Raw genomic sequence first — 16775 nt, 5'->3', positions numbered from 1 at the left:
CAAACAGTATGGGCATGATTATCCTTGTAGTCAAATCCTTGAACTCATTTAAAATTGTTTCCTCAGAATAAATCCCTAGATATGAAATGTGTGCATTGATCTCCTTGTTCTTTGGGGTCCGTTCATTTTCATCAAAAGCTTCATCCATCCTTTGGAACCCCCAGGCTAAGGGTTATGCACCTTTGCACCTTAAATAGTTGATATTTTGGGTTTTTTTTTCCCTCCTAGTTATGGCTTCTTGTTCTAATATATAGTTTACCTGGTCCTGATTTTTTTTATTGTTAATTGTTTACAACAGTCCTGTAATTCATCTTAAATCTTTTGTGGAATGAGGTGTGGGTCATGCATTTATGAATTAATATCAGTACATAAATAGGTATGTTGTGGGAATTTGGAGCTAGTTCCTGACTTCATTCTGGTCTTTTTGTCCATTTCCTGTTCATGATTCCATTTTGATGGGTAATATGCCTGCTTACTATTTTGTTTAGTATATTCTGAAAAGTAATAAAATAAGCTTAACTTTTAATGTGAGTGTCTTATTTTGCCACTTAAATTACAGATATTTCAGGTTAATCTTTTCCTTTATTTTTTGCCTTAGTTTGATAGCAATGAGTGATCATTTGAATATATTAAATTCTTTTTATTAGGAATGACAGTGATGGGGAAGGAGAATCTGATGATCCTGAAAAAAAGAAACTACAGAGTCAACTTCAAGGTTGCTTTAGATTTCATTTTTAAATTTACTATTTTATTTTTAAAAAACTCATAGTGAATTGTCTATTTGAATTGGGTTTTTTTCCCCACCTGTATTTAAATGAGGTTCAAGAACTGGCTTTGGTTCCCAGTGGTCACATGCTGGCTTTGTTGAGACCATTTTTATAAGATTTGCTCTATAGGGTCTCTGATGGGTTGGGTTTTTTCCATGCAGTAAAAATATTGTTTCATTTTATATCTGCCTTAAAAAGCTTACTCTCTTTCATTTTTTCTTATTTGCCCCCTTTTAGAGAGGGTAGCAGTTATACTATTAGCTTACTATAAAATCTGATGGTATTGAAATTTCCTGTCAGAGGAACAGAATGCATTAGGACTCACACTTGGCTTTTATTGCTGTTGCTGTAGCTTATTCATTGATGCTATTTATTTCATGTTTCCTACCTGCTCTTCCTAATCTGCTTTTTTGTCCTATTTCAGCATTCCCATTTACATTTCCCTCTTTCCGCTTTCAGTTTTTTACCTTCCACACCTATAAAAGCCCTTTCTCCTCTACTGTAGTGAAGTGGCCTTATCCAGAGGGCATAGATTGTAGCTCCATTCACATCTGGATTCCACTCTGGGATCTGCTGCTTAAATCTGTCTAGTCTTGGGCAAGTTCCCTAACCTCTCAGAGTCTGAGACCCAACTCTAAAATGGAAGTTAAGAATACTTTCAGGGCAATTAAAAGGTTAATGACAATGTAAAAACTGCCTAATATTACATCTGACAGTACTAGGGACTCAATAAATAGTAGCTCTGTGTATCTAAAAAGGCATCTATTTAATTGCTGGCTTCTTTAGTTACTGAGACTTGATTGTTCTTTGATATGTTATCTAATGATTTTTCAAGTTGAATTTTTGCTCAGTCATGGGTAACATGTATTTTATTCATTTGAATCTTGCTGAATAGAACACATATCTGGGAAAGATATCCATTATATAGGCTCAGCCTATATAATGATTGGTTAGTGATTGGTGAACTTACCTAGCTTGGCCAGACCTCTAATCTTGCTATTCTGATCTCCATTTTGGTGATATTTCTGTCTTACCGACCCCTCTGGGATGTATAGGGTAATACTATAAGGATAGTATTTTGAAAACACTACAGTTAACGAGGGTATTTTTACACGCCAGCTTCAGTGGTGGGTGTAGTCCAAGGGCAGTAACTGAGTTTCCACTGCCTCGAGCAGTGTGGTCATGCTTCATCCTCAGTTGAGTATTTTTGGGCAACCCAGTGGTCCATGCCAAGTGGCTTTATTTTGCTTGTAAGGCAAAAACCATTTTTCTATCTGTTCTTTTGGTTTTGTTCCTCCTCTCTCTGGCTCTGCCCCACTGAAGTAAAAATTGGATTGTATCTTTAATTTTGAAAAAGATATAATTTTTAATAAGGAATTTTTTTTTACATTTCCTTTGATAATAAGGCCCAGGGATGTATAAAAATACAGATGCTTAAAACATTTAAATGAGGAAATTTATTTGGAATTTCAGGATGAAATAGAATATGAAGGAGTCCTAGCCTTTTGTATCTGAGAGTCCTTTTTCTCCATCGTTTAGTTTCATGGTTTGCTGATGGATTTCATCATATAATATCCTTTTTTGAATCTTTCCTCATTTTTCCTGAAACAATTTTCCAAATCTTTTTACTTCTGTTTTAGGTTATCACATTAAGTGTAATATTTTATTATTAAAATTAAAGTTCATGATTTGAATTTTCTGTTAATTTTGATATTCAGTGACTTTGAGGTTAAATAACATTAGTATAACAGTATAATCAAAAAATGGATAAATTTATACAATTGGGAATTATCAAATTATTTGGCTTTTATTTTCTAATAATCCCTCTCTTTTAATTTTAAAAATCATTAATCAGTATCTAATAATTGATACTACTTTTGTCTAAATAGTCTTTTATCACTGATATTCCAAAGTCACCTAACTTGAACTTTTAAAGAGAAAAGTATTAGTTAAATGTGAAGACAAATTATGACACATTTAGAAAATTCGTAACAAAAAATTTTAGTTGACCAGATAATGCTTATATATAAATTTACTTTTGTTTAACTGACACAAAATCCTATCAGATGATGTAATATTTTTCTCATGTAGGGTTACTAATCTGTATGGGACATAGAAAAGAAAAAGTGAATTGACTTTTTTTCTTAATTTATACTTGCTCTGAACTTTTAGAATGCTAAAAGTGTTTATGGTTTCATTTCATTATTTTTTTTCATAAACTTATTTATTTTCATCTGTATTGGGTCTTTGTTGCTGTGTGCGGGCTTTCTCTAGTTGTGGCGAGCGGGGGCTACTCTTCCTTGCTGTGCGCGGGCTTCTCATTGCAGTGGCTTTTTTTGTTCCAGAGCATGGGCTCTAGGTGTGCGGGCTCAGTAGTTGTAGCTCGCGGGCTCTAGAGCGCAGGCTCAGTATTTGTGGCACACAGGCTTAGTTGCTCTGGGGCATGTGGGATCTTTCCGGACCAGGGCTCGAACCCATGTCCCCTGCATTGGCAGGTGGATTCTTTCTTAACCATTGCGCCACCAGGGAAGTCCCTCATTTCATTTTAATGTATAGTTAAAGATTTTCATAATTTAGGGAAGTAAGTTGCAGAGTATAGCATTCTTAGAATAACAGATGATCTCTCAAAACAAGAAAAAATACCCATAAAACTAATATCATAGGTAATCAGTAGATTGTGTGAGTGGTGATATTATACTTAAAACAATTACACATCACCTTTGAACAGGCTACTTTGTAGTTTGTAGTTGAGCAATTTCTATATACTGAAAATTGGGAAAGATTTTGATAAAAGATCTGGAAAGTTTTGCCAGCACGCTATAGTAAGAGAAATCTTTTATAGACTCTTACTGATTTTTACTTCTCCTTACTGCAACAGTTTGCTATGGCTTTTGAATATAGTCCAAAAACTAAATCATTTGAATGACTTTGTTAATGTACAAAAATTGTAAATAGGTCTATTTAGAAGCCGAATAGAAAATTTGGCAAATCTTGGGAAAGTATTGCAAGTCTGTAAGAGTACACCTTCTCCTCTCCATTGTCCTCGTCCCTTCCTCGCCCCTCCCTTCCCCTCTCCCTCTATGTGTCTGTCCATCCATCCATCCGCCTGTCTATCTTCAGTTAAAGTTGTTAAGTATATTTTCTTTCTGTAGTTAAGGAGAGCATTAGATCACCGTTCCTTTTGGTTAAAAGGAGAAATAGGAGATATTCCAGAATCAACGTACTCAAACATTACAACTACTTTTTGTAATGTTTGGTGCTTCTCCAAGCACTCTAATATTCATTACGTCATTTGATCTTTATACTAACCTGTCTAAGTAGTTTGGGCAGATGGTATTGTTTTTATTTCACCATGAGGAGGTGGAGATAGAAAAGTTAAGTGACTTTACCCCAGGTTATCTGGCTCCCCACCCCAGGCCCTGACTCCCTCTCACTACTCCCTAACAACTTCGTCCTCATCACACACTTTCAGCAATGTTTTTAATACATAGAACTTTTCCAGACAAAGTTATAATGCATTTCTGTATTTCATCATCATTTCATGTTGTCTTCTAAATTTGATGGAATAGTCCTCTTTAAAGATGACCTAACTTTTTGTAGGCGCCATTGTTATAGAGCGACCAAATGTGAAATGGAGTGATGTTGCCGGTCTCGAAGGAGCCAAAGAAGCACTGAAAGAGGCTGTGATATTGCCTATTAAATTTCCTCATCTCTTTACGGGTGAGATGACTTTTAAATAATTATTTTTGATGATTTTTTTTTTTAAAAATGTGTTGATGACTGAAGTAAAGTATTGTGAATTCTTGTCATTATATCACGAGTTGTTACCTTAAATTCTGTTGTAAGGCAGTGATATACCTTTACACAGATACTTATTTCATATGCATATACATATTTGCAATATATTTATTGCAAAAAAACCTAAATGTCAAGCAGTAGGGCACAGGGTGAATCATGGACATACAGTAGAATACTGTGCACTCATTAGAATATAGGATACCATCTACATTAAGAAATTTAGATCTACATTATAATTGACATAGAAGAATGTCCACCTATATTGTAAAGATCAAAACGCAAGTTACATATTATGTATAGTATGATTCCACGTTGTTAAATAAATGTGTGTGCTGAGAAATAGGTGTAGAAAGCTTGACATTAAAATGTTAATATATGTCTAGGAGATGAGATTATGGGTGATTTTTACTTTCTCCTTTGACTTTCATCTGAATTTTTTTGCAGTGGACATGTACTAGTCTTATAAGAATATTTCCATTTCTTAAACAGAGGAGTTAAAATTATGTAACAGTTTCATATGAAGGGCGTATCCTCTAGTAGCTCTTTATCACTGCAAGGAGAATATTGCTAACCCACCATCTGGGTACAGTTGAAGTTACATCTCCAGCAGTAGGTGGTTTGTCTGTGCTGAACCGTTCCTTCACATTGTCCTTTTTGTGACTGATAGCCTGTGTTTGTGATATGGCTATACCCACAGTCTAACAGTGAAACAGAGGTTTTTCCTTTTAAAAACAAGCTGGTTTATGTAGAGAGCAAATCTGTGACATTGGCCTCAAACTGAACAGGTCCACACAGTGATGTCGTATAGAGCAGTGATGAAGAGCAAGAACCCGTGGGCCACCCGTTGTCCACCTAGCTTCGAGGTACGACTCACAACCTCACTTCAGGAATATGAAAGTAACAGTGTAAAAGTTGGCATCATAATCCTATAAAGGTACAAAAATACGGTTGAACTCGTTTTATGTTGTGTTACTTATACCAATGTTTCCCAAACATGAGTCCTATATGTATCATCTTCATGAATTTTTCCATATACATGTACCATTATTTTTTAAATATTTTTCTTTAAATCACTCACATTTAGAGCAGACTTTTTATTAAACTGTAACATAAATATACAAAGACATGCAGGAACCCATAAGTGTTCAGCTTCATCAATTATCAGAGTATACCTGTATAATCATCACCCAGATAAAAAAGTACTGCTGGTAACCTAGAAATCCCTCTCTGCCTCTTCCCTCCCCAGAGGTAATCACTCTTTTGACTTCTAATACCGTAGATTGTTTTGCCCATATTTGACTTCTAATACCGTAGATTGTTCTGCTCACTTGTGTTTACTTAGTAACTTTATTTTAGAAGACTTCTTTGTATCTCTATAAATGGAAAATGTAGTGGTTTTATAGAGTGCATTTTAAAAATTACTTAATTGAAAAGTATTTGTATACCACCTAAAAGCATCTCATTGCCACCAATGGGATATGTACCACACTTAAGGGCACACTGATTTATAATTGCAGACATTTAAAATAGGCAAATAGAATTCAAGTAAAAGTTGAGGCTTTCATAACAATAAACATGATACTTAGTTTTGCCATCAGTCATCTGTATATCATTCTTTTAGAGACACCGTGTGTCCACCCACAGTTTACACCTAGTAGTTTTTTTTAATGTGTATTTGATATTTTGTTGCCAGTTGTAACCCAGCCTGGTTTATTTAAGGCAGCATTATAATTTCTCATTAGCAGAATTGAGATACAAAGAATTTACTTGTTCACTTGCTATTATGTTTTGGCAAAACTAGTATTTAAGGTAGAGTCCGCTTATCATTCCCCAAGCACTGGAATGGGAATCTGCCACCTGAAATAACCTGTGCTTCCTTGTGGAATCAGGAATTGAGTAGAACTTCACGAGTCATCCAAACTGTGTTAGTTTCACTCCTCCAAAGGTCATAAATATTTAAAAAAAATATTTCCAGCTGCCCTTCCCCTGTGAGTATAGTTTCTCCTACAATATTCTGATGTTGAGCAGTGCACATAGTAGATGATCAGGAAATACCTTTTAACTGAATTCTTTTCTCTTTAATAGACTGGAAAGCCTTGGAAGGCAGAGATTCAGTTTGTATTCTGTATTCATAGTTCTCTGCCTACATGTCGTGGTTTCAATACGTAGTGGTTGAATGAGTGAGCAAGCAAATGAACTTCCTCTTAGAAGGATTATAGCTATATAAACACAGTTTTGACAAAGTGGTCTCTAGAAAAAGCAAAGTACACTTAGGACATACTTACCTTAGATTGATTTATTTAAATTTTGTTTTATTCTACGGCTAGCTTTAGAGTGGAAACCTCTTCACGGTATTCTTCACTGTGGATGATGTCTCTGGTAACGGAAGTTAACAGTCTTGAAAGTCTCATGTTATTTTTCTAATGCAAATTTTAGGCAAGAGAACACCTTGGAGGGGAATCCTGTTATTTGGGCCACCTGGAACAGGAAAATCCTATTTAGCCAAAGCTGTAGCAACAGAAGCAAACAACTCAACATTTTTCTCAATATCTTCCTCTGACCTTGTTTCTAAGTGGCTAGGTGAAAGTGAAAAGTAAGTAGTAAATTGACTTTTTTTTTTTTTTAAGTTTTTCTTTGCCTGGTAGTCACTATTTCAGTCTATAAAGTGATAGGTTTCTTATATCATTAATAGACATTCAAAAAAAAGTGCTATTATAAATACAGGTGGTATTCATTTCTGTTAGATTAGTCCCTAGTTTGGAATTTATTTCGTAGGGAGAAGATAGCGTATATGATATGTGTATGGTTTAGTAAATCATAAAATGAATTATCCAAATGTAGTAATCTTATTTTATAGATCAAAACGTGATGATACTTTTTAATCTATAGAGTTCCTATAATATTGGTATATTGTTTTGTTTTAGTGTTTTCATTGTCATGTGTCATTGACTATTTTTTTTAGAAATTGAAACCTTTATTTATTTTTAGGCAAGTTAAGTACTTATTCCAACTTGCCAGAGAGAGTAAACCTTCCATTATCTTCATTGATGAAATTGATTCTCTGTGTGGTTCAAGAAGTGAAAATGAAAGTGAAGCTGCACGTAGAATTAAGACAGAGTTCCTAGTTCAAATGCAAGGTAGTGTTAACTGATTTTTTAAAATAGTTTCTCTTTATTGTATAACCATTATTATGATAGTAATGGAAAAAATTTCAAGCAGAATTTCTCCGTTCTTATAGGCCAAGTCTTACGCCCGGTCTCATTCTGATCCATATGCATACATAAGTTTTACCCAGTTGTAATCATCTCGTTGGTATAAATAATGAAGAGATTAATATATTCACTTATAGCATGCCAGAAACAATATCAATAAAAGGAATATGTAAACTTTAAGCTAAATCTTTCAAGAAATATTTTGAAAAGAATATTAATAGTATTTTCCCACAGTTTAGGAAATTCTAGGGAATATTTGCATCGTATTCTAGTAATAAGAAATGTGGTTAAGTACAGTTTTTGTCAGAGAGAAAGTCTCAAGATGAGGCATTTTAACATTAAAGTACCACGGTCATAAGAGAACATGCAGATGATGTTCAAAGAACACTTGCAATGACAGATTATTTAAAACATTTCCTATTTTGATGCAGGGGTTGGTGTGGACAATGATGGAATTTTGGTTCTGGGAGCTACAAACATACCCTGGGTTCTGGATTCTGCCATTAGGCGAAGGTATGATGATACAGTAAATATCTTATTTCTAATTACAATATAATAAGTGAATATTAATGCCCACTCTGTCTAGTTGAGGAGGCATTCTGATAACTTCAGAATGTTTTTTAATGTGCTCGAACCCTATTGACCCCTGCCTTGGGGAAGAGAGGCAGGCATTTGTTTGTTTGCCTCCTGTGTTCAAGATCCAAGATTTACACCTACTGGAATCTTTTGCATTGGAAAGTATGTTACCTAATGCTTACTTTAGTTCTAATTAAGTTTAGTAGGTGCACTGATGCTTCAGAAATTTACATATATAGTTTGATATTTCAATGGAAAAACCTTCCATTGAAGGTTTTTCCATTTTGCTAAATATAAAATTTTAGCAAAATGACAATTCTACAAGTTAAAGTATGCTAAGAAAGATATAGTTTCAGTTTTAAAAGTTCTGTCTATAATTTTTTAACTGAATATGAAACTTGAGCTACAGGAAAGGTATACAGACTCCTTACCTTTTCACTGCTTCACAATTCCCTATCCCATTGATTTAATTGTGCATGGTAAAAATGAACACTTCAGTTTTTGCTGCTTTTACCCCATTCACTTTATGGTTTGCCAGAATGTTAGATTACCAGCCAGTATCAAGAAAGGAAATGTGCTGATTATTTTTGAAAAATGGCCTAATTCTAAACCCATCTCTAGAGATGGTGGAAACTTTAAAAATTCTTCTTATTGCCACAGAGAATAATTACCTGGAGAAGAAAATGTCTTCACAGACCCATTTAAATTGTCCCTCATTGCTTCCTCCTTATCTCCAAATGCTGAATTTCTAAGAAGGCAAGCAAAATTATAAGATTCTGAGTAATTTTACTCTTTAGAATTTAGGTAATTCTTTTATCATCTCTTATTTCACACTTTTAATCATACTAATCCCTTGATCAGGAGTTCAGAGTGTCTTTCTACAGGAAATTGTAATCCTGAAGGACATGTCGTGTCATGAATTCCAGACATGTAAACACTCTGGCCAAAATAATTCAAAAATCATGTGAGAAAAACTAAAGCACTCCAGACTGGTTCCCTGGCTATTTTGGTTTTGTTTTTTGTTAATGTGTTCTGGATATTTTCCCTTTATTAACCTAAATATGCATCTGTTTAACTTGATGGATGTGGGCCCATTTATTTTATTCAGCTTAACTTTGTATAAATGAGAATATCTAAATATCTTGTTTCTTCTTGAAAAACTGATTTTTAATAGAAATTAAATATTATTATATAGTAATATTCTTGATGTAATTTTTCTTTTCATTTTAAGATTTGAGAAACGAATTTATATTCCTTTGCCTGAGGCCCACGCCCGAGCAGCAATGTTTAAACTGCACTTGGGGACCACTCAGAACAGTCTAACAGAAGCAGATGTCCGGGAACTTGGGAAGAAAACTGAAGGCTATTCAGGGGCAGACATAAGTGTCATTGTACGTGATGCACTTATGCAGCCAGTTAGGAAAGTACAGTCAGCTACTCATTTTAAAAAGGTAAGGAACTCTTATCCATCTTTTCATATATATATATATATATATATATATATATATATATATATATTTTTTTTTTTTTTAAGGAATGGTTTTTAATATTTATTTATTTACTTACTTACTTACTTATCTATTTATTTATTTATTTATTTATGGCTGTGTTGGGTCTTCGTTTCTGTGCGAGGGCTTTCTCCAGTTGCGGCAAGCGGGGGCCACTCTTCATCGCGGTGCGCGGGCCTCTCACTATCGCGGCCTCTCTTGTTGCGGAGCACAGGCTCCAGACGCGCAGGCTCAGTAATTGTGGCTCACGGGCCTAGTCGCTCCGCGGCATGTGGGATCCTCCCAGACCAGGGCTCGAACCCGTGTCCCCTGCATTGGCAGGCAGATTCTCAACCACTGCGCCACCAGGGAAGCCCCATATATTTTTAAAATCAAGTTTTGAGACTATGATTGACTTGTCTTTGAAGAATTTTAGGAAGATTTCAGTTTTGTATAATAAATAACTAGATTTACATAAAAGGTTACGTTTCCGTTTCATTGAAAATAAGTTCTCCCAAAGTGTTTTAAAACTTTGTATGCAGTGATTTTTGAAGTATTTATTATTTTGATGTAAGTATAGAAACTTAAATCTATGATTGTCTCTGATGTAACTAGAATATCCTCGAGCAGAATCTGGTACGTTTACACCTCATTAATAAAGTAAAAATAATAATAGCTAATATTGTTTAAATATTCACGTACCCAGCACTGTGTTTGCTCCATCATCTTCCTATTTTATTTGGTCCTCACAGAAGCTCTACAAAAGGTACATATAGCCACCTGTTGATGGTTAGTCCTAGACTAACATGATTAAACTGGGACTTGGATGTTTTTAACACAGTTTGCCAAGGTACAGCTAGAGAGGATTGGAGGTGTGATTTTTCTCTAGGTAAGGTGTACTTCAGAAGCCTCAACCGTTCTTCTCTCCTGCTCCTCCCATGCACTGTTTGGTCTGCATGAATGACTTGAGTGTATATAGTTTGAGAGAGAATTTTGTGAAAAGACTGTGGTCTTGGGATATTCAATTTAAGTAACAGTAGACTAGGTAATTTGGACCAGCTCTCTTGCTGAGGACAGCAGTCTCCAGTATGCTTATGAACGTAGATATGAAAATCCTGAAACACTGTTAGCAAACCTAATCCATCGATATATGACAAACTAATATGTCATGACTCTGATACACATATATGTCTGTTATATACCATAGTAAAATAATTTTTTTTTAAAAATGAGGCGCTTGAATTAAAACCTGAATTTGAAGCCTGACTCTACAATTTACTTGTTTTATCTCCTTGACCAAATTGAATTACCTTTTTAAGTCTCATTTTTTATCATTTCTTAAGTAAGGATGATAATACTACTTTGAAATGCTCTTATGAAAATGAAATGAAGGAATATTCATAAAACAGCTGTCATGGTACCTGAATAGCCCAGTAAATATTACTCATCTCTTCTTCAGCCATTTCGTTACTGAGAGAAATATGGTTAGCTCAGAATCAAGTTTATGCCACAACCATTGTGTTTTTTCTTAAATTCTCTTGGCCATTTAGAAGGAACTCAGTTCTTCCATACTCAGAAATTTCCGTTCAGTTCTCTGTATAACTACTAGGGATGGCTTGTATGACCCTAAAGCCAGGCCCTTGTTAGGAGGATAAAGGTGAAGCAGCCAAATTGCGTTCTTCTTTCTCTCTTTCTTTCTCTTTTTGTTTTTTGGCTGTGCTGCACAGCTTGCAGGATCTTAGTTCCCAGACCAGGGATTGAACCCGGCAGTGAAAGCGGCGAGTCCTAACCACTGGACCGCTGGGGAATTCCCAGGCAAATCTCTTTTAAAAATCAGGCCTTTTGTGTCACCAACTATAGTAGATCTTTCTGTGGCTCCATCTTCTACTCCATTTTTCAATTAGCAAGAACAAGTTTGCCTGTGTATTTTATTTATTAAATGTATAAGTACTAATCTGGGCCCAGAGGTAAGTCAGAGTACAATAGTTAAAAAACACAAAAATCCCTGCCACTGAAATTGTTGTGAGCAAAGGCAGACAATAAAATACACATAGTAACGTGAAAATATTTATTTCTCTACCCCTGCCCCAATCCTGAGACAGTATTTAAGATCGATCATTGTAAAACAAGTGTTAAGTATGGAAGCAGTCCCTGGTTTGATACAAGTGTGTTGCCTTCTAAATATTATATGTGACTCTATGTCACAAAGGTTCTTTTTCTGGGTGTTATTAAAACTTTTTCTTTTAAATCAGTTATGAATTGTAAGATAGCACTGAAATTACATTTAGCATTTAATTTTGTACTTATATTTGAAGAAGGAGTTTCTGAGGGGAAAGACAGAAAGATTCAGTAATTTCACAGTAATAAACCTTCCAAAGATCACAGAAATTTCTCGGCTATGGAAAACAGAGTAACTTAAAGGAATTTTTAAGTAGGTCATTTTTCTTTTTTTTTTTTTTATATTGGAGTATAGTTGATTAACATTGCTGTGGTAGTTTCGTACAGCAAAGTGATTGTTATACATGTATCTATTCTTTTTTGAATTCTTTTCCCATTTAGGTTATTACAGAGTATTGAGCGGAGTTCCCTGTGTTATACAGTAGGTCCTTGTTGGTTATCTATTTTAAATATAGCAGTGTGTTAAGTAAGTCCATTTTTGGTCTCTAGGATTATGACCACTTAATAATCATTAGGAAAAAAAAAAAAGAAAATTTTATCTACAGGTAATTGTTTCTTTACTTTATTTTAACTTATTTTCTCCCTATGATCATCTAAGTAATTTATTGTAGGAAATTTGAAATATAGAAAATCATCCAAGAAAAAAATTAAAATCAAGCAAAATCTATCCCATCACCCAGAGCTAATTGCACTTTTTGTTGTATACCCTTCTGTTTATTTTCAGAAGTAAGCATTTTAACAAAACATAAAATAATAGTACATTTTCAGATTTCCTGATAATGGTCTGAATCTTAATGTTTATTTAATTTGTTCTGTTGTTGTACTGTTTATTCCAGGTTCGCGGACCTTCACAAGCTGATCCTAACAACATAGTAGATGATCTGCTAACACCCTGTTCTCCAGGTGATCCTGGTGCCATTGAGATGACGTGGATGGATGTCCCTGGGGATAAACTTTTGGAGCCAGTTGTTTGCATGGTTTGACATTTTGTTTGCTTTTAAGAAAAATTTTAAAACGTTATATTTTATGGGGACTTCCCTGGCAGTCCAGTGGTTAAGACTCCATGCTTCCAGTGAAGGGGGGGCGTGGGTTCGAGTCCTGGTTGGGGAACTAAACCTCCCGCATGCTGCACCGTGCAGCCAAAAAAAAAATTATATTTTATAATTTGTCAGATAAAAGTTTCAGTTTTGTAAAATTAGTTCAAAAAAGTTAATACTAACTACTTAAAAAGTTTTAAAGATTAGTTGAATGTAAAATATAAAAAATAATTATCTTTAAAATGTTTTCTTAGGCTTCGAGGAAATTTTAAGTGAATAAGCTGTTTTTAAAAACATACAGGTTTCTGACATTATAGTTCTTATAGCTGGGATATTATCACCAAAATGGTAGGATTGGTAAAAATTTTTTTCCCTGAATCTCAGATTTTGTAAAATATCCAGAAACGCTAATGCATGAATCATAGTATTCATAATAGCATTTTTCTGTTTTACTTCTCAAAGCCCTCATAGAAAGTTTAAATAATGCACTACTCTTTTAAAAAGTTCTGAAAACAAAATTTTTATTATAAAAAATTATATTTCTGTTTATATTAGAGGAATTAAAATATTCATAAAAATTACATTTCTGTAGTTTCTATTGGAAGAAATAAAATAATTCATAAGACTTTTTTATTTTGTAAGCCATATTAATTTTAGGGAACTTACTGTGATTGAAAATGTACGTTTATTATGTTTATGTTTTCTTATTGATGAACAGTCATTTTTTAAAATCTTCTGCTTTAGTTATAGATTTTTAACTCTATATGTCAAAATTAACAGTAACTTTCAAAGGGGAAACTTTCACATGATATGTAGACCTAGATATATAGACATATATGTACATATATGTATATAAGTTTATATGCATATAGAGAGAGAAATACATCTGTAAACATAGATATATTTATGTGTTAATCAACCACAATGCTTATCTGAGAAATTATTCAGAAATCCTTTTTTGTTGCAATCCTTGGTTTATTTTTTAAAGTTTTGGTTCTTTTGACTGTTTTCCATACTGTTTTACAGGAGACATGGCCTAGAAGTTAATTTTTTAATGAATCCTTGATATTTGTATATTTTCTTACCATTTTGATTGTAATTTTAACTAACAGTTAAACTTTTTGATTAGTTGATTTTGATTAAATGGTATTATTCTGTTTCACGTAAGTATAAGTGAATGACCGTATTCCTTTTGAGTTGCACTTAGCCAACTGCTCTCTTGTTTAAGAATAAACAGATACGGCCAGAAAAGCGATCGGGAACTTAATTCTGGAGGCCTTGATCATCAGGCTAAGAGGACTGTACTTCCTTAGGGTGCTGAGGAGCCTTTGAAAGTTGTGATCGGGACAAGGCAAGCAACTGAAAGTTTATAAGCAAAGGAATAACTTAGTCAAAGATGTCCTTCAGGAAAACAAGAGAGTTTATTGTCAGTAGTTTATGGCACGATGCAGATTTTCAGATTTAACCTTAGGCAGAAGTTAGGAATGTTGATAAAGAAATGTTTTTTATTCCGTCCAATCTATTACAAATACTCCCCCCCTTCTTTTTTCCTGACAGTCGGATATGTTACGGTCGCTATCTAGCACAAAGCCCACAGTCAATGAACACGACTTGTTGAAATTAAAGAAGTTTACAGAAGATTTTGGCCAAGAAGGCTAGACCAAAGACAACAAGGAAGACGTTTACCATGTGTGTTCTCTCTTTCATAGGTATTTTTGCCTTTCTTGGATGGCAGTCAGATTATTTCCAGTAAAACTCTCTTACTGCAGGAAAATAGAGGTCTCTCACTTCAGCATTCTTTTAAGTTTTATATGTACTTTTGCTCCATTACCAATTAAATCCTCCTGTTAACAAAAATTATAAAATAATGGGTTATAAGCAAATGAGTGACATAAATAGCAAAAACATAGAAATGACCTAGTAAAAAGAAGATTAAAATTGATTGAGATACAAATATTTTAAATTGTTATAAATAGTGGTCTTTGCAAAGAGCATTCATTTTTTATTTTTTAACTAAAATGAAATGGGGCTTATTTCATATTTTGAAAAAAAACTTAAGCATCATTCTCATCAGTGTAAAATTTATTTACTTTATTAAAAAAATTAAAAATGATTTACTCTCAGGGATGGGCAGTAAAACAGCAAAGAGCACTGACTGGGTTTGAAAGATTTTGAATTGTGTTCTAGCCAAGGCTCTCATTGGTTTTTTGATAGGTTGGCTTTTTTCTCCATGTAGATTTAAATAATTTCTATAAAAGCAGCAAGCTTTTTTATATTTCATTAAATAATACCTTTTACTGTGCAATCTCAAGAGAAAGACTCTCTAAATTAGGCATTGTCTCTATCTTGAAGAAGAAAATTGTCTATTTCAGTGTCTTTTTGTAGCAAGATTGACCAAAACAGGTGGTTAATAAATGTGTACTTTTTAAATAATTCTGCCCTGAAATACTGTAATGGCAACCTTTGCTGAAAGGAACAGCCTCCCTTTGGATTATGGGAAGTTTCTTGTGTGTGGTGGGGGGGGGGGGGGTGTGTGTACATACATATAAATTTTTTTTAATGTAGGTTAGCTAGAGTCTTGTCTTTTACCTTTTAAGTTCAGGGAACAGCTCGTCCTGGCCACACGTATGTTATCAGTGTAATGTTTCATGAAGCTTTAGAAATGAGCTGATGTCTCCTTAAATAATAAAATACAAACATGATATTGTGTTATTTTAATATCTTCAAATAAATAATCTGAGGGTGTGTGTTATATACTTGAGCACCAACACTAAGTTGTGCCTTGTACATTTGCATTGGCTCTATATGCAAAGGATTATTAAGTCAGCTAGAATGAGGTAGATTCCTTAATTTACTATAAAGTTCTGCCTTGAAAATGCTATAGAATAACTTGCCTTTTAAAGTATATTTGCACATTTTACATATTGTGCTATATGGTTGCCTTTGGGTTTTCTGTACAGATTGTTTTCGTTGATATTAAATGGAAGTCGTAGGCCTGAAATATGCTGTTCTTACGTGAAGTAAATTGATACAACCTACTATTGGCTGTATTCTGTGTGTGCTTCTTTATTTTGGGATCTTCCGTATAGGAGAAAATATTATCTAAATTGATTAGATACAAAGAAATCATTAAAAATTATTAATTAAGGATGTATGCATGAAAATTCTATTTTTCAGTAACTTCTGTGTGAGGGTTGGGAATTAACTTGGCACACCAACACTGAGTTCTTTGCGTATGTCTTACGAGACATTTTACTTTATCCACCTCAGAATCATACAGTATTGCTATTAATCATGTCATTAGGAGAATTAACATAACTATATTATTATAACTATATAATAGCTGAAATCCAGATTTTTTTGTGAATCCAAAATTTGTTTTGAGGAAGTATTTTACTTAAATTGGCCAAGTAGTGTGTAAGTCCAGTGTTGATGATAAGTGGATACTTGATCCCTCAATTCTTACATGTGCTCTGAGAACCGTGCCTCAGTATCCATGTCACTTCTAGCCATAGCTCCATTTTCCACATTTCTGGTTTTAAAACTGTTTCTAGAATCTAATAATTTTAGACTTATTTTAGAATGGTAGAGCATAAGTCATTTCCATGTGTTCTTTATGGGCAGATAAATACTCAAGAGGAAACAATATTCAGGCTCTGTCTGGACCTTGGCCATTATGATTTTGGGTAGATGTTTTCTGAGCCACCAAGTAAACCCTAC

The 16775-nt window shown here is 34.0% G+C and overlaps 1 protein-coding gene across 1 annotated transcript in view; it reads left to right on the top strand.

Annotated features, from left to right (window-relative positions):
- Positions 1-16105, top strand: part of VPS4B (vacuolar protein sorting 4 homolog B) — a 31149-nt gene extending 15044 nt beyond the window's left edge. The window contains exons 4-11 of the mRNA XM_068563300.1: positions 648-715; positions 4368-4487; positions 7002-7158; positions 7554-7702; positions 8209-8290; positions 9585-9804; positions 12855-12995; positions 14613-16105. Coding sequence (XP_068419401.1) covers positions 648-715; positions 4368-4487; positions 7002-7158; positions 7554-7702; positions 8209-8290; positions 9585-9804; positions 12855-12995; positions 14613-14714 — 1039 coding nt within the window. The 3' untranslated portion in view covers positions 14715-16105. The remainder of the gene's footprint in view (positions 1-647; positions 716-4367; positions 4488-7001; positions 7159-7553; positions 7703-8208; positions 8291-9584; positions 9805-12854; positions 12996-14612) is intronic.
- The last annotated feature ends 670 nt before the right edge of the window (positions 16106-16775 follow it).

Source organism: Eschrichtius robustus, chromosome 14, assembly GCF_028021215.1.
Source record: "Eschrichtius robustus isolate mEscRob2 chromosome 14, mEscRob2.pri, whole genome shotgun sequence".
NCBI classification, from domain to species: Eukaryota; Metazoa; Chordata; class Mammalia; order Artiodactyla; family Eschrichtiidae; genus Eschrichtius; species Eschrichtius robustus.
The sequence above is the reverse complement of the archived record's forward strand: the minus strand, read 5'-3'. Positions and strand labels throughout refer to the sequence as shown.